The sequence below is a fragment of the Haliaeetus leucocephalus genome, unplaced genomic scaffold (genome assembly GCF_000737465.1).
Source record: "Haliaeetus leucocephalus isolate CR32 unplaced genomic scaffold, Haliaeetus_leucocephalus-4.0 Scaffold473, whole genome shotgun sequence".
Lineage (NCBI taxonomy): Eukaryota > Metazoa > Chordata > Aves > Accipitriformes > Accipitridae > Haliaeetus > Haliaeetus leucocephalus.
In genome coordinates, this window is record NW_010972909.1 from 2,552,367 (window position 1) to 2,575,626 (window position 23,260).

Here is a 23,260-nt window from a genome sequence, read left to right on the forward strand (position 1 = left end):
AACAGCTGGTGATATTTAACAGCTGTTTTGTTGAACGGGACTGAACTGCCTCCAGCACAGACCTCTTTACCCCGGTGGGTTAGGAAGAGTGCTTGAATAGAGCCGGAGAGAAGTTACAGAGCTTTACCCAGTTCTTAAGGCATTAAGTCACCTCCATTTCCAATGAGGACAATTACACCAGTGTCGTTTTATGAAGAAATGAAATGCAAAGGATGAGCCGGCTGGTTGGCTTTAGTGCCCTACAGCACTAAGTTATAATACCTCCTTCGTGATGATGCCACAATTAGGTCACCAGGAAGGTTAAATTCCACTTCTTGGGCATGACGGAGACTTGGCTCGAGATGCACGCAGGGTCTGGCAGCACCTATAAAAAGGAGTTAATGGCAGAGCTAGCAAAGTGGATATCTGCCTGCTTCATTTTCATTAATCAAGGGCAGTTGTTCACAGTGGGGCAACTCAGGCCAGGCTAGGAGAGTTAGCTACAGAATAAGGTTTGACTCTAATCCCTACTAAGAATGACTGTGTTTCTTTCACAGGGGGTATACAAGACGCAAGGAGATTTTGCATGTATGCTGAAAAAGTTCTCCATCCCTGTAATCTTAGGGTTTTGTGGCATGATCTGGAAATATAAGAAAAAGAGGCTCTGGGTGGCTCCGTGCTCCTCTGACTCAGATGCAGCATTTATACCCTGCCTAAATCCTGTGTACTGTCACTGACTCTTGCAACATCATAAACTTCCTTAATATAAATCTAAAGATCACAAACTTGTGTCTTAAGTTGTCACTGATTAGTTAGAGACACAGTCCTGGAGCAGAGTTTGAACACATGGACAGGATGGTCAAGACCAAGATACTCACTAGTCCTTGTTGCTCTGTCTCCAGACTTTCTCTTCACAGCCTGTCCCAGCATGGGTGTTCATCAAGCGTGGGAAGAATCTGGCTTAATTGCTCATGTTGCAATCTTCCCACTGGATCTATTTACACCTGGACAAAGAGCTTTGTTATCCTTCTGGCCAAGATGAGTATTCACAGTAGTGTCTGACAAGTGAGAGTGGGGGAATTCAGGAGAAAAAACATCTTTGTGCAACCCCAAAAGGCAAGGCTTTGTCTAGATAAGTGTGATCGGTTGCTTAGTGTTTGTTATGACTGAACAGCCAAATAAAAGGAGGAGTATGTTTTAACTTGTCACCTCCCTCCTGAGGGCAGATGTAGGGTTAAATCAGTATAGTTGGATGTGGTGACAAACTGAAGGGCCAAGAAGGTGGCGATGATATAAGACGTGTTTACACAGCAAAGGAAGAGGTGTGATTTCCATATGTGCCAGTCTGAGCAACGTAAGAGAGCAGGTAAGGGATGGGCATTGGGCTTTGGTGTGTGGTTGGGATGGGAGTCGGTGGTCCTTCAAAGTATTGTGCTCTGGGCGGTTGCCTGAACTAAAGACTGCATGGCTCACCTTCACTCGTAAACTAGCTAGGTTAGGCTATACAGACAAGCTTTTATGCATCTGCACTTATATCTCCTATACCATCAGTTTTCAACTGCAGAGACAAAAATCAGTTGCTGGAATGCTCTTCCTGAAGACCATCTGGATCCTGTGTGTTGGCACTTCATGATCCTAGAAACACCGTTGAACTTGGCAGGACCGGCCAAAAACCAGCAGTGCCTCAGGCCAGGATGAAGGTCCAGTGACCAAATAGTGTGGAGGAAATCTTGGCTGTGCTTTAATTTATTGTCTTGCATTGCTAGTAAAGCTCGATGCATAAATCATAATGATTAATAAATCTTTTATGTCCTTCTTTTTGCCTATTTGCAAACTGTCCGAGCCATTTTCTCAACTGCATTTGTTATTCAGAAATTTTCACTGAGTAATTTCTGGAGATAATTCTTGTGTTTTTATCTTGTCTGGGAAATTATGCTGTATCTGACATTGGAGCTGTTTTCATTAGAGACATAAATCTTTCTTTTGTTGTTTCAGAATCACATTTCCCATGCTACCATTTACAATTACAGATATGAAACTTGCTTTCTTTGACTGCTCTTCAACATCCATTTATCACTGGCTGTTTCAGCTGCTGTTGAAATGCAAGTAAACTGTATCACCCTTACATTTGGGACTGAATACCATACACAGAAGCATCAATATACTCGCACAGAAATTAAAAGAGTGAATGAGCATCTGTGAAGTTTCCTTTTTTTTTGATGGATTTGCTATAATTTGTGTATGCAGTCCATATTTTGTCTGAGTACCAAACTGATGTGCAACAGAAAGGTGAGGCCATCCATGGGCTGTATATGTTGATGGCGTGTGTTGAAGGACGTCACATTACCATCACCCTTGCTATTTGCTCACCAGACACTAATGCGTCAACCCCTAATCAAAATGGCCTGTACAGGCACGGAGTAGACCTGAGAGACTTCTCCACTAACTAGAAAAGGCAGAAAGAAATAATTCATTATGGCAGTGATCCTTCAAACGGGGCATATGTAATATAGTCATCTGAGCAATGCTGGCCCAGGTTCAGCAGGAGTGGTGAGGAATGAGGCTGCCTGGACATCTGGTCCCCAGCTGGATGGCAGATGCTCCTTAAGGGCATCCCAGGAGACTGAGTCCCTGCAGATGGAGAGAAAAGAAAGTGGGTACCCACCTTTCTAGGCCAGTGCTCTAACCAACAGGGGTGTACAGCGCAGGAAGGTGAACGTGGACCACTACTTCATTCTGTACTTTAGAAGAAAGCATTGGCCACCACGGCCTTTTGGAGGGAGGAGGATCCTGAAAATATGCTCTGAGAATGGTTACTAGGTCAAGAGCCTCCGGGAAAAGAGGAGGAGAAATATTTTGTTCCTTGATCGTAACTCAGCTTAGACACTAAGCTGCTCAGACATCTTTGGGCATACAGAAATGGAGATTACTTGTCTCCAGGATCAGGCTCCAGCTGAGAAAATGTTTCTCCAGGACACAGTTTTTGGAATTGGGTACCCAAATTCCCCTGAGGTCTCACTGGCTACAGCCTCTTTGACCTCGTCTGATGTAAATGTCAGGCTTTGGGGCATACTGCTCCAATGTGAGCAGAGCATTTTCTATCATGAAAGGAGAGGCTGGGACAGAACAACTGTTTACAGGAAAACATCTTAGTGGGGGAATTTTACCATTGCTGCTGGGATAGTGTATTTTAGAGGGGTAATAAAGGGGAAATTTTCTGACAAGCTTGAAGTCTAGAGCATTCACCTTGAATTAAGCAAAGGGTGGCAGTTGGTGGAATAAGAATATCTGAACTCAAAAGCAAGCCAATGCATGCATGCAAAAACATTTGGCAATTGTTTAGTGGAACAACGACAGCTTTAATAGCGCAGCATTAGGCAGAGGGCCAAGAGGCAAAAATATTTGTAAATAGGGTTTGCTAATTTTTTCCACTGGCAAACACAGCAAAAGAAGGAGGAGGAATTAGAGCTCTGAAGAGACAGGCCTGGGAGCACAGGTCCCTCTAGGTTTATGTACAGAATCCCTCTGTAATCCACATCCCAAATGCAAATAAGAAGCTTGTCTCTGTGTGCGTGTGTGCGTGTGTGCATGCGTGCTTAGCAGAGGGCTATAAAGAGGACATGGTAAGGAGGCATTCCTCCAGTTCAGAAACAGGAGCTGTAGGATAATGAGAAATAGAGAAGGAACCTTCCTCCTCCCCAAAAGGATGCCAAGGCCTAATTGTGAAACCAGTGCTGGCAGGAGATACGGAATATTTCTGCCTATGGACCTGTCCTTTTGAAGGCTCTCTCACAGTGTGGATGTTTGGGAGCTGTTGGAGCGGCTGTGTCTGTACTCCAGCTCTCCTCCCTCCACTTGGTGGCTTCCTCCTGCTGTGGTCGTACGAAGGAGTTATCATCTTAGAGATGCACTCTGAAGCACACTGAGATAAGATGATTTGGGAGATCTGTAGCAGAACCAGCTAGCAACTGGGCCTGGATTTACTCTCTCTTTGACACATTACTCAGAGTTGTCTCTTCCACAACCCCTTTCCATTTAGAAGGAAAATCTCCTGAGCAGATCCTGTCTATTCTGCGGCTGTTGCTGCTGCTCTTACCTACATGGTGAACCTGAGCTATGTGTTGCTGACAGAGAAACACATGGAAGTCATCAGGGATGTCAATTCTGTAGAAATCAAGATATTAGCCGTTCTTTGATTACAAAATAACAGAGCTTTTCCAGTTTGTTTCTGATCACAAACAGAAGTGCTTTTCACAGGAGTGTCAAAGTATGGGCTGAAGTTTTGGAAGAGCGGTCATTTGTCTCCTTTCTGACATTTTTTCATCAGATGATAAGATCTACTTTTGAGCCCACCTTTTGCTCCTTGCCACAGTAAGAATAAGCTTGACTGAGATACAACTTTACTGCAGAAAAGAGCAGGCCATAAGGATTTTTTTTGAACTCATGCAATGGGTGAATTGAATGATCTCCTCAAATTCAACATCATACTGTAAATGTTTCTTCTTGACCCTGAAGCACAATAACTCATCTCTCTGATTTGCACACATTTCAGTATCCAAGTAGGTGATACTTGCACCTTAACTGGACTTAAACTGAAGCCTTTTGAGGTTCCCTTTTGAGGCAGAGCTTATCTATTTCAGTTTGGCTTCAGCTTAGCCAAAACTCAAGCTCTGAATAATTTGTATCTAAATAGTGAAAAAAGGACTGTCGCAAGACACACCGTTCATGTGAATAATACGAAGTCTTACAGAAATCCAAAGGAGATTAATGGCAAAGTTCCTGTTAACATTTACCTGACAAAAAGAAATAAAAAGGCATCTTAAAGGTGACAAGAAGGAACTAATGGGTGTTTTACACAACTAATGCTGGTATTTCAGCAGTACTCTCTGAATCAGTCTGCTGTTCTTCCTCCCTCTGAAATAATCTAAGCACGTATAAATGAAAAAAAAAAAAAAAAGAAAAGTGTTCAAGGGAGAGCTTGCACACCTAGCAGCTCTTTCAGAGGGGACTGGGAGCAGAGTAAACACAAAATGTGTTAAGCTAAAATTATCACATGATAGGTAATAACTTCCCACTGGCATATTGTTTTTCTACAGAACGCTTTGCACCACAAAGCTCTTACTTGCATGAGAGATAAGAAAGGGAGTAGCTGTGTAGAAAAGCTTTGGATGTTCATCCTATTTAAAACCAAACAATGATGTGCTGTATCCTTGCTGAGGTACAGAAGTGAGGAGTGGGTTCTTAGGACAATCAGTCAGTTCAGTAAAGGTCCAAGGACAGATTTTTACATCTCCTTTTTAACTTCTCTGCTGCATGCCTGAGGACTTCATGTTTTGCCCATCCGGTCGCCGGAGGCTGAGCCAAATTCCTTCTCTAGTTCACGGATGCTGCGCTGCAGCTTACTGCTTAGGTGAGCATGGGGCACCTTTGCACCTTCCTGATTTTGGAGGGGATCTGGGAGCCTTGCAGGAACCAGGCAAAATAGCTGAAACACCTTTGGCCTCCACCAGACCTCTCCCTTTTCTCCTTTGGCACATATTAGCCCTGGGCCCATGAGGTGGTTATGTAGAATCAGCAGTGAGCCATCCAGTTTGGTCTGGGGGCTCTGCAGCTCATGTTTGCCTGCAGACTTGGGCTGCAGGAGCCTAGGACTTGGTCCTGGGAGTTCAAGAAGTTGTACTTATTTATTAATGCATTTAATAAATATTGAAAGAGCAAAAGGTCATGGGCTGACCCTCATGCGAAAGTTTTGCTCTTTGCAGAGAGTACAGAAGGTTGCTTACAGGGAGATCGAGAAGCAAGCCCCCCGGCTCACTGCTTTTGTGGCTTGTGACCGAATCCCACTAAAAACAACTTGTGATTTATTTCAGCTGCATAATAATATTACAAAGTAATAAAAATAAAGGCATATTTAATGATGTCCTTCCATTAAATGGTATGCCCTGGCTGTCTACCAATGGCTCTACAGACCTACTGGCGCCTGTGTCAAGACTCTTTCTTTCAGCGTGGGGAGAGACATTAAATACCATGATAGAGTCCTATGTACCACCAGGTTATGCTGCACAATTCATTTCCATCAGGCAAGTCATTTTTTCCTTTCCTTGGCCATTGCAACTTTGTTATGCTAATAAATACGCTTGTGTAGTGGGACCCAATTTAAACAAAGACTTGACATAGTAACTTTGCTGGACACATCCAGAATGGGACATCTGGGTCTCATCACAGCCAAAGGTCTCTTCTCTCACCCTCTCATCTTCACAGCATATCAGTGCTCTCAAGCACAGCTCTCTTCCAGTCTCCAGTATGCATTTGTTATTTTCATTATTAGCTGAAAAAAATCAGGCAATCCCTGTTCAGAAGAGGAAAGGAAGAAGGGTTTTCAACTGTACAGGGAACTGGAGAAAAAATGAGGAGAAGAGGAATTACAATGGTGGGATAGAAATTGTTTATCGACATCCTCCTTCTCAAAGGATTCAGAAGCTTTTTACAGACTGGATACAGATCACTCCTCTGAAAACCAAAATGCTGCTATCTCTTGGGCAAAAGTACAGTGGCTGTGCTTGCTCTCCTGGCGTACACCGCAATGTGTGTGGTGACTACTACCCCAAACAGCAGTTCAGCAGGGGAGCGCTGAGCAGGCAGGATTACAGCCCACCGATGGTTCGGAGTCTCAAAAGCCTGCTTCTGTGAAAAGTGCAACACCACGTGCTTGTTAGGATCTCCATTTTCTGCCCTTGCTGAGCTGTTTGGGATAGGCTGGAAGTTGCTCTCAAGCAGCCAAGGTGAAGGAGGCAGCTTTTCCCCATATGTACTACCCTGTGCTGATTTGCTGGGGAAAAACCCTGGAATTGCACATGTTTTTGCATCACGTACCACATCGCAATCTGCTGTATCTACCTTGGGTAACACCCAGTAACCCGCACTAAAGCTGCCCAGGCTGTGGGGTTGATCTGCTTAACCAGCCTAGATGTTCTTGTCTAGGTGCAGCGCAAGTAGATGGGGAGATGCTGGAGTGCCTGGAGGTCAGAAACAGAGCGTCTGAGGGTAGCGACGCTGGACTTCCCCCGCTTGAATAAATGCCAAATACACAGAGGAGGGAGGCAGGGAGGAGAGCAGGCGAGGCGGCTGGCCTCAGACACAAAACCTCAGCAGAGTTTCCAGGGCCTGGAGGCACCGTCAGGGACTTGCAGTGTAGATGCTGTGAGGTGTGAGATTAAAGTTATGACAAGGAACGATACCCCTGCAAAGGTCCTTAGTGCTACGTAAAGGGCTCAGTTCATCTCTGACTCAGGGATGGTTTCCCACATGCCGAGTTACCAGCACCACTTTCTGTAGTGCTTGGGTTTTCCTTGACAGTTTCCCATCCAAGGATCCAGCAATGTTGACCTTGGTTAATTATTCCCAGAGGGAAGGTATACGCACAGCATCCTCCCACACAAAGCTGCGCCGCCAGATGAATCCCAACCTGTTCCAGAGGTGGAGGAAAAGGAGCCTGGGGGCAGGGAGAGCAGCTCTGCCCACTTGCTGCTCTCTCTGAACGACCTCCTCGTTGTATCACCTTGGTTTCCCCCATTTTTAGATCAGACCTTGAACTACGACGCTCTGTTTACTTACGCTTTTAGGCTGGAGAGCCAAGTGAGTTTGGCACCCATCACTCTTCCATTTACAAATCAGTAGCCAACACTGAATGTGTTTTATCTGGTTTTTACCCTCTTCTTATAAGATATTGTTTATTTAGTCATAGGAACAAAGCATAAATGATTACGGCAAGGTTTCTGCCAAGCAGTTTTGATGCACTCCAGAGAGTGCCCCTTCTCATGCCGTGATCGGATTCAGTCATCAGCAGCGGAGCCCCTTTTTGAGAGGGAGAAAAAGATAAATTCTTCAAAGTGCTACTGTCTTCTGGCTCTTCTGCTCCTCAGCGATGGTCCTGAGTGACAAGTTTTGTAACTCGGCTAGGCCAGGAAGCAAAGCCTCACGGTGGGCAGCCTGGGCCGCCTCTTCTAACAAATCCAAAGTGTTTACTGAATCTGTGTGCTTAACTGAGACCTCATGCTCTCTTGCTTGATTTCTCATGGCAGCCTGCTGTTAAATTCACTTGACATACTAGCACAATAAGAATTTAATAACATATTACATACATAATTGTTACATATTCTATAAAATACAATATAATTGGACATACTAAGTTATACAGAATTAACATGTTGTTTTAGGGCAACTTCCTTTGCAGTCATTCCCTGGTCACAGTGGTCTTGGTAAAGGAATAAAACAGTAATAATGAACACGTGCTGAAGCAATATGTTTAATAGTTGATGTTTTCTTTATAACTCATACATAAGTAAGGAGAATGAGAAGAAGAAGGAGAAAGAAGAAGAAGGAGAAGGAGAAGGAGAAGGAGAGCTCAGCATTTTTCCCTTCTCACTTTGCATTTTACTGAAATTGCAGGTCTAGCCAGTTGTGTGATAAAAAGACAAACAAACTCCCGAGAGCTGGGGGTGCGTGACTCGAGGAGATTGGCTGGCTAGGTGCAGGGCCCAACCTTTAATCTGCCTTGATCGCTCCTTCACGTTCTCTTTCAAAAGCTCTTTTTCTGCACTCTAATGTTCTGCCAATCATAATTTGTATTTCTGAACACATGAAAGAACTGTTTCCTGTCTCTGGTGGAAAAAGGGAGGAAAAAAAAGTATTTAAAGTCAAAACGAAATTTTTCTTTTAAAGCTTACTACGGGAAAACAAAAGCCATTTCCATTACGGGCACTGTTCAGGCATCTCTTTAAAAGCGATCACACACAGGAGGTGTTAACAAGCCATGTGCACAGGGTTACATTCTCTTTTCCATTCAAGTGTCAGCTTTGCTAGCTTGCAATCGGAGGCGAATCAGTGATCCATGGCTGAGCACATCAGAGAGGTATGATGTAATGGGCCCTGCGCTCAATCCATCCTTCACGCAGGCGGCAGAGCCCCGTCCCATCGAGTTAATCATTGACATGAAAGAGTTGCCTGGGCACTGACGTGGGAGGGGACTGGGGAAGGCAACACGTAACCCCCCCATAAGCTGAAGCGGTGGAAATTTTCCTCTCTTACCCAGCCACCAAAGTCTCGAGGAGGTGCTTCACGCTGCCGGGAAAAAGGTTCTTTGATGGGAATTGGATGCCAGTGCCCTGTTTGGAGGTGCTGGTTTATGCGTAGCAGCTCCCCACCGCCACTCGGCTAATCTCTATTACATATCTACAGACAAAACAGCTACTTGGCATTGTGTTGCGGATGTCTGCAACTTTTGCCAGGACGTTGAACAGAGGCCAGGAACTTGGGTGGAGACAGGAGCCAGAAGGTCATCTGGGGTTGCTACTCTTTGTTAGAGCTAAATAACGTTGTGAATGTATTAAGCCCCTTTCCACGCACTGATTTTTATTTTTTATTCAATGCCTTCAATAGTCTTTTTTTTTTTCTTTCACTGGGCTGGATTCATGTACAAATATGCAAGGCAGAGCACTCTGCTCATTTGCACTTAGCATGAAACCCTGAGCTTGAGGGTTTTTTGAGAAAAAAACGAACCAGCATACTTACTGCAAATGTTTGCTCTGTGAGAACAAGAACTTGGGTGCTTTGTCATTTCCTCTCTTACAGACACCGATCAGACACTCACCTTCACGAAACTATCAGATGATCTCATTATTGTTCCCTAAGTGGAGAAGTTTTTTTTAAAAAAAAAAAAGCTGACAGTGGGTTGAAGCAAATTGTGGCACCTGGAATTGCAAAGTTGCTACTGGATCCTACAGGTCTGCTGAGCACTGGTCAAGCTGCTGGAACACCGCAGTGGGGACTGAAAAATGGCATGAGTAAGATTTGCGTTTTATACAACCAATGTTATTAAATGAGTTCTGTGGCTGCATAGATGTATCTGCTTATTCTGGCCTGTAAGATGCCAAAGTTTACATGTATGTTACTAAGCTGTTGGTGTGGATCTCCTTCATAAAACAGGCTGCAGATGAAAGGAGGTTAATACCTCATCAATCCAAATTATGGTTTCTTCCCATGTCATATTACAGCAAAATACAGTAAATAATTTGCTATCAAGAAAGTCTTGTTACAGTCTTGGTTTTGACACCATGGCAAGTGCATGGCTAGGTGAACATGTGGTGTTCACGGATTCATGGCAAAGCCTCCTCTTCACTGGTGAGACTGATGCTCCTGTGGCTATAGACAAGTGGCTTCTTCCTTTTTTTATTCAGGTATTCTTTTGCCCATGAACATGTACTGTCTATCGAATTCTACCCATCCCCTGCTCCACTGCCTGGGGTACAAGAGTCATGGGAGATGTGTTGCTGAGATTGACATCACCAGGCTTTTTTGGTGCTGGGGAACAACCCTATTCTTCTCCAGGTTGGACAATTTAGATGTGAATATCCCCATTCTGTTTTTCCTTCAGGCCATGTTTTTTCACCAGTCCCTTCCCTGACAGATAGTGCACATTAAGATAGGAAAATCCCAGCATGGCCCTAAAACACCACAGGTATTCTCTGCAGTCACCTCTGCTGAGCCTGGTGTGATGTGTTTGGGATGGGATGCAAACAAATGCCGCTGGCTCCCAGAAAATCCCACGTTACCTTCAGGTGTTTCCCAAATCGTGTTCCGTGATGGACACCCTCCTGGTCCTTGACAGTCCCGGGAGAGTTTGTGACGCATCCTTTGCAAGGCCCCTCTCTCAGGAAGAGCTTTGCGTCCCTTCCTTGTTACACAAAAGGCAACGCGAGTGTTACGCGTTACCCATCTGCTGCTCCGGTTCATCCTTGGAATAGGATTGCTTTGTATTGGGCAAAAAAGTCCATGTGTCTAAGATGCAAATACAGCTGTATCTCTATGTATTTATATAGCGATATATGGATACATATACATAGTAAATAATAACATATATATATAAACATTTTATTATTTATTAAAGAATAAATATGTGCTTTTCTATGGTTTTTTCCCCTGGAATCTTGCTGAATGAAAGGTGTCGTAACATAAAATATTTTATTCATGGCTATGTTTATCCAGACCGTGGCACCGTTTTCCAGAGACATTAGCTAATTCTAACATCTGAGAGAATCTTAGAATAAGATTTTGTGGTCACCGCAAATAGTAAAGGGAGAAAGATTGTGGAAAGGTAAAAAGGCTGATCTTGATTTGCAGCAGGCAAGCTAAAAATTCCCTGCAGTCTCTCAGTCCTACATCCCAGCCTCTTTGTGCTGCTTTGCTGTTTAGTATGGCTCCTTTTTTTTTAAAGGACAAGACAAATTGTCTAGCCACAAGAATTTAAACAATGCTTTTAATCTGAGTGAAGAAATATGCTGTACTGCTTGGCTGCCTTTACAGTCTACTCTTGCAATATCTCAGCAAAAGGTGTATTCGTAGCAGGGGGAGCTGGAGCTTAATGTAGCTGCACCGTAAAGCTTATTTATCCCCACTGCCCTTGATTTACAGCTCTCAATAATTCCCTTGCCATTTTTTTGGCTGAGAAACCTTCAGAGGTGGTGTCTGCCATGGAGGCCAGGGGAGGTACCCCGCTCCCCCCGGCACTGCCCTCGTCCGAGCGGCACTGTCCCCACTGTCCCGCAGCCAGACGAGCCGGCTGGTAATTGATGTCGCTTTTTAAATAACCTGTCTTTTAAGAAAAGGAAAATTGCATTGAAGCTTCTTATGCTGAAACCATGGGGAAATGCACTGAACCGCACAAATTTTTGTAGAACAGAAATAAACTTTTACTCCCCAAAGGCTGGTGACATCTTGATGCTCTTTTTTACATGGCTCAAGTGCCTGACATGAACGTCTCCACCCCTCGTCTCCAGCTCTATCCTTCCTCTCTTAGCCCAACATACCTTGTTTCACAGGGTCCTGATATTCCTAGCGAGATTTGGTGTGCATGCGTCTGCACGGCCACAACGGCCGCATATGAGTGGGTTGTATAAAATCCTGCAAAAGGACAGAGATTCAGATAGTGTCCCTCATTTCCCTTTAGGGAAGACAGTGCCAGATTCTGCTACCAATAACAGCATCCCTGTGCTGCTGGTGGGAGCAAAGGTGAGTTACCAGCATTTCCCATCAATTCTTGGAGTTCCCTGCTTTCCTCGACAGCCAAAACGTGCATTTTGTGGTCAGAACGTTTGGCCACTCCTGGGTACACACATTTTCTTAACGTGCATTTGGGAGGGTCTGTGCACTATGTCAGTGAAAACAGCTCTGCACCCAGATATAAATCCATATATTGGAAAGAAGGGAGACAGATGGTCTCTATTACCCCGTGTAATGAAACACAGGATGCGGATGATCTGAAACAATTAGAATGGGAGTTCTCCTATCACAGAGTTTTAAAGAGATTTCATTCATCGTATACTTAGAGGCACGGCTCCAGCTCCAAGGACATATCTGAGACAGGGATTTAAAAATATTCATAATAAAGTTTTTCTGCTCACTATAATGTTATGATTTTAAAGTATAAGATCACTTGACTCTAAAACCAGAAGCAAGCACTATGCATCACGTGAATGCTGTGAGTTTCCCTTTTCCAGTGGGATCATGAGAGTGTTTCTCTACTTCCTCCATGTCAAGGACCACCTAAATTTTTAGGAAAAGGAGTCAGCAGACCAATTATATTACCGCTGCCACAACAGTTTCATTTACAGCAGCTGAACACCGGGCTGATCTTTGCATATCTGTGTATTTTCTGCATTTTGCCTCCTTGCTGCTATGCTGTGACAATGCGCATGTTTTTTTATTTTTGAAAATGCCTTTAATTGGTACATGGATCCTCTCCTGAAGTTTCAGGGAACACTAGAGGTCCCCAGCCAGTGCTGCAGAACACTTGCCTGGGGCACTCCTTTCCAATCACCAGCTTTACCTTGGTCCATTGGTGTTGCAGTGGGATGAACTACCTACTGTCTTTGGCCTCTCGCCGACATAACTGTGCGGGAAGAAATGTCATGTTCGTACCAAGCTGGTGAAAATATTTATTTAGCAGGTGCGTACGTGTTGGTTTTACCGCCTGACCGCTGAAGCTGCTCAGCGCTTTGGAATGCTCCTTGCCTTTACGGAGGGGATTAATGGGCAGCATGAAGGTTATTATCCTATAAACACCGCTGATCACATGAACCCGCCACTTCTGAGCGCCTCCTTATAAGAGAAAGTGGTGGGTTTGGAAAAGATCATCTGAAAGAGGGACCTAGAAAATCAGACCTTTAAATCCATATTTAGTTCCTGAGCTGATTTTTTTCAGAAGTGCCGCTCCTAAGTAACTCCTCCAGTTCAGCAGAAGTCATTGTAATGAAAAAATCTGTGTGTATGCATACCATATATTATAAATCACTTCATCTCCTATTGAAGCATGGCCACTTCTGGGTAAAAACATGGCAGATGTTTAGCATGTCATGTCACAGCAGCTCTCCGTAGCAGATTTCAGCGGGACAGGAAGAGCGCCATGAAACTGCAAGAAGGATTTAGTTAGGCGAGACGTAATTACCAAAGTTGGACTATGTCCAGGACACTGGGGCAAACCCTCCTGCCTTTGCAAATTTGATTTTAACAACTTTAATTTTAAACACCTGATAGTCGTATTTCTTGCCAAGGGAACAGATTGCTGAAAGTAAGAGAGGCAGCATTTCCTAAGCAGAAAAATCTCAGAAAATGAAGAAAGGAAAAAAAAAAGTTTCCTCCTATATGGTTTGTGACACCTCAGTGGGAAACCATGAAATATCCACTGCAGAAACACATTTTCTGGGCTGTAGGTCAGCTTAGCTTATAGTACTCCACAGCCTGAGCCAATATTTTGTGCATGGAAGTGATGAATTGTAGAAAGTGGAACAGCACAGAGGAATCAGTGGAGGGAGGCCAGATCAGAGCAGTACAGAAACAAAACAAGAAGAACCTGCCTAAAAAGAAGAAAATTCAACGTCTTTTGCTATTAAAACATATTTATGCACCAGCGTTGATTGATAACATTGCAAATATCCACATCCCACAACCAAATGCTTCAACACACCATCTTGTTTATGTGGAATTCAACTGCGTCTACAGTATTGCAACAAAACAAGCAAAGCAAAACGAATACCTGAAAGAAAACATCTTGTATAACATAGACCTCCTGAATCTCGGGAGGAACGTTGTTGACCTTGTCTACCCCTGCGATTTGCCACGTGAGCAGAGAAAACCATTTCTCACAGCAGTTTGCAAGCTTCGGAATAAGCAAGTCCTGATCCTGCTTTAGCGCAGGGGGATGGAGTAAGCGACTTTCTAGGTTCCCTTCCAGCCAAACATTTCTGTGACATTAAGGCCCACCCCCAAAGCCTATTAACAAGGATTCAAAAGATAATGGTAGAATAATAAAGCGTCTACCATAGCAAGTGGATAGCTTCTCCAGGAAACCAATACTACCCTACAGAAGGGTACTTCAGAATAGTTTGCAGAGGAGTTGCTTCAAGTAGAAGAAAGCTGTACTTGCATCACCCTGAAAATAACTAGAAGCATGTGGAGAATCTCTTTTCCTGGCTTTTTTGCCCAAGTGCAACAACCTTCTCCAGTTGCTGCTGAAAGGAATTTAATGAAATAATCCACACCTGAGAGATTATTTCCATGTTTGTACAAAACATAAAACAAGTGTTCTGTGCTGCACATGGGACACATTTATCCCGGATGGAAAAAATCTGAACTACTGATTTCCCTAATGTATATGCTGGTCACACCGTGGTTATCAGCGGAAGCTAGGTTGTGGCTGTTGAGTAATATATGGCCCTGAGTCACGCATGCAGCTTATATTCAAAAAAGGGGAAGGAGGAGGGCTCAGGCAGATGTAGTTGTACCTGCTTATCAGCGTGCTGAGGTTACAGTGTGCTGTGGGCTCCTGTTACAGTCTCCCTTCTGCTGTGTAATCCTCACACAGCCGCACAAGACCTTACACCAGTGCTGCTACCCTGTCTTTAGTGCCCGAAGTCTGAACACATCCCTTTGCTTCTCGTTATGAGAAAGTGCCGCTTTGGGGTTTGATGGATGGCCATAGACCCCTGCAGCCTATCAAACTCACAGGTCAGCAAATAAGCCCTCAACAGCTTTGTTACAGGATTAGGCTCGGTACATTCAACGCACTGTTTAAGCCCAGGGAAGGAAGCAGCCCACAGCTTTTCCATCAGGTCTGCTGCCTCATTTAAAGAATGGGAATGTTTTAGACCCACCTACTATTAAAAATTATTATTATTACAGCTTTGCTACATACTGACATATCCCCTTGTGCATACTGTGTTAAACAATTCACAAGTTGAACAAAATAATGAAATGCTCCATGTTTCACTGTTTCTTCATCAGCATAGTAATGAAACACAGATATACTTCATCTACCCAGTTGATGACGAAGCTCAGATACTAATCAGAGGTTTGCTGTTATTTTTGGCTGTCACACGCAAAAAACTATAGCAGAAACCATTTTCCTTTATCTTTTAAAACCCGTCTATGTAGAAAGGAGGCAATGGCTTTACACAGCTAGCCTCCTGTCCATTTGTACTGTAGAGGAACTAAAAGGACTAGTGCAAAACATCTCAACCTCAGTTCTCCTCCAGTGTAAATCAAGGCAGTTCCACCACAGATCAGTGGAGCTGTAATATAGCGTACACCAAGGGAGGATTAGGCCCTCTGGTACAAGTATAAGAATTTCTAATTGCAAACACAGGTACGAAAACAGTATTTCCATGCCTCCTGCCGCCTTCTTTTGTGTTACTGCGTATCCTCATCTCCAATATTCTGTCACTTCAAAAACCATTATCAAATGCATCATCAGCAAGCAGAAAGACTATCACCTAGTCTAGGCAGCAGCAAACTCTTTTCTAATCCAGCCCTGAACTCTCAGTCACAATCACAGTTAATTGAGATGCTATAAACGTGGACAGGCCAAATGTTCAACCATGTCTCCACCTTTCTGAACATATTAAAATTCCACTCTAAGGCTGGTATCTGCACTGGTATCTAAAACCTGTGTTAATGATAATTTAAACAATTGTTTTACGAACTCATAGGACATTATAGTGTCCTGATTACAAAGCATTTAAGGCAGATACTTCCTTTTAAAGGTATGCTTAAGCACTGAGCTGTTTTGGAATTAATATGGGGGGAAAAAAAAAAGATCCTTTCTTGTTTCTTTGGGACAGCAGTATATTGAAAGTCATTATTTCTCCTAATAAAGAGAAGCATCCCTTTTTCCCTTGAAAGAAGAAGACTCAGCTACTTCTTGATAACTTCATGCATGGCCAACTTCAGGGCTTTTATGCACAGCTCATGCCATCCCGGTCAGAAAGTAGTTCTGCAAGTAACCCTGCTAAAAACCAGGCTTAAATCACAAACACGTGGAGAACCAGTTGTGCAATTTTTCTTAATTAGAGAAAATCACCACACTTTAAAAAACGAAAAATAGATTAGACTGTTCTAATCACAAGCAAACTTTAAAAATAAAACCAAATATACAAAAAGCCCAATCCCACAACTTTATGCTACATCTTGTAACAGACTGGCCTGGCCCACAAACATACTGAAGGCTCTGTGAGCAGCAGTTGCCAGGCTGGCCCTCATCCTGCTTCATTTGGGTAAAACTCCCTTTGACATCAGCTGGAGCAAGGTTTGTTCCTAACTAAATCAAAAATCCAAGAGAGAAAATCACAGCTCATGACTCTTGCATGTAGCTAGAAATGGGCTCCAATCCTGCAATTTGCTGAGTATCTTTATCTCAGCATACAGAAACAGACTGAAATCACTGTCTTGGGACATTCTGGGGAAAACCAACTATTATTTATGTCTAAACACTTGTAGCCCTTAATGGGAAAAAAAGAAACACACTAAACCCTCCTGATGTTGCAGGTAATGCAGGGTGTATGACTTGCTTACACCACTTCTTGTGCGTACACCTGACACACACACGCAAGCACGTTTATTTTTACTACCCGAGAGAAACCTTAGTTTGTTTACATTTGAGACAAAAAGCAGCAGTCCATCATGTCATGTTGTTCTAAAAACCTGACATTTACAGAGCTCTTTCCAAACAAGTTCATTAAACACTGCATGCATCTTAAGGCCATATGCAGCAGTATAATTTAGAGAGTATATTTTATAGGTTTCTTTTTCTGGTTTACCCGCTGATTATTATGTGCTGTAAAATTTCAATTATCCCAACTAGTCAGGGGAATAAAAAAGGGAAATAAAAAGTAGGTGATGGAAGAGTATATGTTAACAAATGCCATACAAAAGCAGTCCATACAACACCAAGATCGTTACATGTGGAACTTTTCAGTGTTACTAATACCCTTTCTCTTCTTACAGAAAGATTAATAGAATAAATAAAAAGCACAAAATGGCAACTAAACTATCTCACTCATTCTTACTATGTTCTTACAAGCAGCAGGCATTTTAAAACACAGTGGACAAATGCACAGCAAATTTTATCCTCATTTGCACAATGCAGACTCATAGACCTAGATGCAACAGCGCAACCCAAATTAAAGGCTGGATTTGGCCCAGCTGGGAACAGGAATGACTTGAAAGATACAAGAATATATCTGCAAATTTCTCCCCATATCATATAAGTTTAACAACCTAATTCTTGTGTGTGGGGCAGACATACAGGGCTAAAACGGCTGCTGATATAAATGGAAATGTTCCCAAATAATTTCAGCTTTCTCCATTCACATCCCAGCGTTTGGCACCCAAGTGCTGTTAGTTATGCCCTGAAGAGTCGCAAGCACAAAATTCTGTACCTGAAAAAAATCACAGAAAGGGCTGGGAATTTTTTTTAGGGTGTCAGATCTGTAAAGCTGAGATGGTAAAACTTAGTAAGCCGTCCCTGCTAAAACCAAAAAAGAGGGTATGTAAAGACGCGACAATATGAAAGGCCCCAACTGTACAGTGACTTGTCCAAGCACATTATTACACGTATACAGCTGTTTTAACTGTTTACCACTTTCTCATATACAGTCTAGCCTTAGCCAATTTCTGGAGTGTCCAAACTTGCTTACCAGTGGTTTTTAATGCCAGTTATTTCTCATCAAAGTGATTCCAGTTGATTTGGCCTGACCCCATCCCAATGAAAGTATTTTCTGTTTTCACTGCTCCTGTCAGGAAAACATCTCTGTGGGATGCCCCTAAGTGTCTGCAGCCTGCACAACCGGTTTTTGAAGGTTGAGGAAGCTTGGCAGATGTTTCCAAGCTCTCCGGTGCAGAGCAATCCTCTCCTTGCTTTCAAGAAGTTGACTTCTTCACAGCCGCGCGCATATTCGTTTTGACTTGCTGCTTTGCCGAGTAGTGATCTGGAGAACAACATATAAACAGAATTTGGGCTATGACACTGATAACAGCTGCTTTTCAAGAAATCCCTCAAATCTTGTTTTCGTGTTGAAGAAGTCATTTAGACTTCTCTACAGCTCGTGAATGAACAAAACTAATACCTTTAGCATGTTCCACATAAAGCTATGTAATACCAAGGAAAACAAAGGAAATGTGCTGGCTTTTATCCAGTTGAGATCAAAAGACTTTGGACCTTCTCATGCAAGCTGAGTAATGTGACATTTCACTCCAACTTTCAGATCCACTGCTGCAGTGCTTTCCAGACAGAAATAGGTTTTTTTTTCCTCCTTAAAAGTAACAAAAAATACTCTTTAAAATAACATCAGAAGAACTATATATAGGGCATTTCATTTCTGCTTATTAGATCAAACTGCAGATTCAAGGACTGCATAAAACCTTGCACTATCACTGACTTATAACTAATTCTTTGCTCAGCAAGTAAGCACTGTGGCTTATGGAGAGAACATTCATTACATTTTCTTACGTATGTGTGGTTGAATCTTTGTTTCAGGTGCAAACATAAATCAACCTTAACTACAGAACCGTGATTACAACACAGGAGTTTCCCTATGGGTTCCTTCCCTGCTTCTCACCCTTGCACAAAAAAATACAAACTTTTTTCAGGTCACAGGGCAGAATTAGCTAAAATGGAAGCTAGATGATTATTGATCTTTAGAGTCCATGGGATTTACCTGGTGTAAACTGCTTGTATTCATAGCAATGAATTTGCTCCAATTTCAGTTGGGGTTGCGGGGGCTCCGTGATATTTAACCCTGAGCTTTCTATAGGGTCAAACTGGCAACAACTATCAAGTCCTCGCAGCATAAAGTCTTGCACTGGTTTCAATGCAGAACATTATTGGTGGGATGACTGGAATTCTGTAAGCTTTCACAGCCAAGTTTGTGCAATGAGATTCCTGCACCCAACTTCCTTAAGGATACATCTGCATGGCACAGTGTAGTGGAGCGCAGCGGTACCTGAACTAGCCCTAAGTTAAACTTCTGGAGCAGGACATGATCCCAAGGAGAGTGTATTCTCTCAGGTAGGAGAATGCACTGCCGGCTCAGTAGAAAAGCAAATCCTGCTATTACTATAACCCACTATAGTCTCTCAGTGGAGCAGGAGAGGAAAGGAATAGCAGCAAGAAAAAAAAAGCTTACATTACCAAATTTAATCCTTTCTACTTATTTCTCCCATTTAAAAGACTTCTATATAGCTATCTTTCATTTTACTTTGGGAAAAGAAATGCATTAGGGATTATGCTTAGTAGATGAAATTCAGAAAAGACTTAAATAGTGGGTATTTCCATTTCTGCCTGAGAATAATTTTGCAAGAGCCCAGCTGCTCAGATGCCCACATAATGGAGCCTAGTTTCAAAATTGATAGAGGTGCTTAAAAGCCAGGGGGATGCAGATGCCCCAGAGCCAAATTCAGATGGTCTAGCCTCCATCTAAGATGCTAAACAGAGTCCATGGAAATTGGCTGGTTTGCCTAAGGGACCCTAAAGAGCACTTGCACTGGCATAAGCAAGGTACTGAGGAGGATGCTGCCTGCAGCCTGTCAGTAGGAAAGCCTGGCCACAGGGACCTGGGAGGGAAAGATTTCTGTTGTTTAAATATACCTACCTAAATACCTGCTTTCCTTTCCTCCTCATTTTCCCCCCAGTCATCTTGCATGAACTATCTGCTTCAGAAGTAGGACCAGCTAGCGAAAACACAGGATTGTTACCAATTTTCTCTCTCTGATCTTTAGCAAAGGAGGCAAGGATTTATGAATGCCTCCCAGGAGAGCCAAGGTCTAAGTGTATCAGACTCAGGCAAGCCAAAAGGTTTGGAAGAGAAGAGGAGTGAAGAGCTGGCATGGTTCACCAACCTTGAAAAAAAAAAAAGGAAAAAATGAAAAAGGCTTATAGCCTGTATCTAAGCTGCTTTTTTATTTGAGGCTCTCCCAGAAAACAAAGCAGAACCACACTGGGGTCACAATGAAAAAGAGAGAATGGAGATGGACTGCGTGTATATAAAAGGGTTGGGAGATAGAAGGAAAAATCTACTTTTGTACCAGTTTGCTCTCTGTGTGTCTGTGGAGTCAAATGCAGCAGCAAAACCTCTGCTCTTTCCACTCTAGAGGCGCCAATGTCCACAAAACCCCATGGCTGGTTTTTAATATATCAATACTTATTTAATGGGCCACAGCTGTCTTTGAAAGTCTAAATTAAACACACATTGTTGGATCTTAACGTCAAGCATTACAGTGTTCTCGTTGACCAAAGCAGAAAGCAGGTAACCGGGTTCAAATCCAACCTCAGATCCTAATCATCAACTGACCTTTTATTACGGGATGGCAGAAGATGAGCAAAGGGGTGGAAGCATGGGGTCAGACCATATCAGTAGGTATGACTTTCCCTGGCTCAGTTTTGCCTGAATTACTTCGGTCATGCCCAGAGGGACAAGGTTCCTGCAGCTAGAGGGAAACTTCTAATGCATCCTTCAGCTGGCAATCAGAAGGCTGTGTGTGTGTGTGCCTGTAACAGAAGGATTGAGAGAGGGACTGATCTCCAAGCCTTACCAAAAGAAAAGACTGCAAACGATTTTCCTGGCCCATCTCGCACACCCAGATTCCTTGGGGAGAAGGGTACTGTTGTTAGACTAAAGTGTTTTCTCTTATGAAAACACATGTGGGAAAGTGTTAAACTGTGCACCGTGGTATTTTGGTTTCCACATCCCCTGATGAAATGTTTCTTGCCTGGGGAAAACAAAACGGAAGAAAAATATCCCCTGGAAATATCTGCATAATTTACTCCCACACACCTAGTGAGAGATTTACAATTGAACAGCAGTTCCCTGAAACCATCACAACATTGGGCTCTGAATTACACTTCTGTACTCCTACCTGTAAATTATACTGTTAATTAGTTAATGGCTGTAAAGTGCTTTGGAGAAGAAAAGAGCACTCATTAAATATCATTGTTCTGCACTCCAGTGTGCAATGTTCCACTCTTCATTAATCTCCAACCTCTTCCTGAACCTCTCGCTAGCAATTAAGTTTCATACTCTTAAATAGCAAATTAGTCTATTGTCTGACTTAACTGAGATCAACATCACTATTCAGAAAGTGTTTCCTGAAACCTTAGCTTCAATTATCTTCTAGGCAATTTCAAGCTGGTGTCTCACATCAAATTCCCCAAAGAAAACCCTAGGTTCTTGAAAACCTCAGTCCTGGGTAAACCAAACCTCCAATATGGACAAGGGAAATCTAGTATATAGGATTAGATTTTTTGAACAAGCTCAAATCCTGTTGAGAAGAGAAAATAAGGGGCCACATGTTCAGAAGACCTTAGTATGCAGGGTGCTGAGGACTTTCAAACACCTAAAGCTCTTTTATGGATGCTGAAACCCACTCCTGGCAGCAAGTCCTGGTGAGAGGCATTTGAAAACCTAGCCCTTTCTGCCACCCGGCCAAGTTTAAGATCGATTTGCCCGTAAAGTTCCTGGATGCCTTCACTGAGTACAATATCCAAGCTGAAGTTAGCAGGAGACCTGCCTGCTTTCTCTGGTTTCTGGTCTTCCTCCTAAGGCTTAGCTGGCTCAATGGTGCTCCCTATTGCACTCGGGAAAGGGTGCCCACGGCCAAACCTATAAGCGAGCAAAAAACCAAAACCTCCCATCCGATGGGCAACCCTGTTTTCCTGCTGGGCTCCTGCTTGAGAAATCACCTCACTGCCTGTCTTAGACTGCCTTTCTAAACATCTAGCCCTCCTAATCATTGTCCCACCAGAAGCGGTCATTATCTTACTGCTCTGACTGTGACAAGTCCTAAACAGACCCCCAGGGCCAGGAGGGGGGTTGTGGCACAGCACCTTTGAAAAACACAAGCCCCATGCCCATCAGTTTAGAGCGTGCCTTCCTTCTCCTTCAGATGCTTTTATGAAGGGTTGCGCTTTCTTAAAGCAACACTGGCTTATGGGCCTGTCAAAGAATTTCTATGCAGCTGCTGGGACCAGGTTTGATCATCCGAGCCACACCGGGGTCTCACACACCTGTCAAAGATGTCTGTCTTCTTCTCTTCCCTTCCGAGATCCTCTTGCCCCCTGTTTTCTTGGAAGTTTTGGGTTTCTCAGTCAGCGCGACCTGGGCAAAATGGTGACTCTTGTCCCCGCTGCCCAGGGGCTGGTTCAAGGGCTGCAGTGGTCTCCGAGCATCTCCCACCACGCAGCTGTGGTAGAAGGTGGGCACATCGTGGCCTTCGAGCTCTTCCCACTGCAGGAGCCCCTCCGTCAGCCCCTCCTTTTTCCGGAGGAAATCGAAGTTCCATTTCTGTTGGGCCCCCTTGCCGCTGTCGCGCAGCATGTGCTGGAAGTCCCGCCGCAGCTGCTCGTGGTCTACGGGGCCAAAGAGGTTCCTGCGGGCATGGGTTGTCTTCCCTGGTCTCCGCTCCATCTTTTCTTGCCAGTGCTGCTCTCCGGCGAGCGTATACAGCAGTAACTCCCTGCCAAGGACAGAAAGACCACCAGCCACCCTTTGCACACTCAGTTTAGTGGGCACTGCATACTCTTTAAGGGGAGAGTGGCAGTAAACCTAGATACTTTTGATCCTGCCGCAGGAAATCTTGGCTTATTTTGAAAGAAATTTATCCCAATCTGCAGTCCAGAGTGAGAATTCCCATCTATAGGATGTGTCTATAGAAGGATGGGGAGGGGTGAAAAGCCCTCACCTCTTTTGTGCACCCTTATTTCAGTGTACACTGAGGGAGGCCTTGCCCTCAGGGGACAGAGACACACGAGGAAGTGGACAACGTCCCTTGAGGTAGTGCAGCAAAAGCCAGAATGCACAGAAGTGCTACCTGGGGAAACCGACCATGAATATCACCTTAAACAAGGGAAAAGGCCTGAAAAGGAAGACTTCCAGGACAACGAAGGCTGATGGCAATC

At 43.6% G+C, this 23,260-nt stretch overlaps 1 protein-coding gene across 1 annotated transcript; it reads right to left on the reverse strand.

Annotated features, from left to right (window-relative positions):
• Positions 1-18,228: 18,228 nt before the first annotated feature.
• On the reverse strand, positions 18,229-22,769 carry LOC104836625 (cyclin-dependent kinase inhibitor 1-like). The gene is made up of 2 exons (XM_010575312.1): positions 22,370-22,769; positions 18,229-18,296 (listed from the first exon to the last, which is right to left on the reverse strand). Exons 1-2 carry the CDS (start codon positions 22,767-22,769, stop codon positions 18,229-18,231), a joined length of 468 nt encoding a protein of 155 aa, XP_010573614.1.
• Between the last annotated feature and the right edge of the window lie 491 nt (positions 22,770-23,260).

Coding starts and splice junctions, on each gene's coding strand:
- LOC104836625 (XM_010575312.1), bottom strand. CDS start 22,769: ATGGAGCGGAGACCAGGGAAGACAACCCATGCCCGCAGGAACCTCTTT. Junction 18,297..22,369: donor AAGACAGACATCTTTGACAG/GTGTGTGAGACC, acceptor GTTGTTCTCCAG/ATCACTACTCGGCAAAGCAG.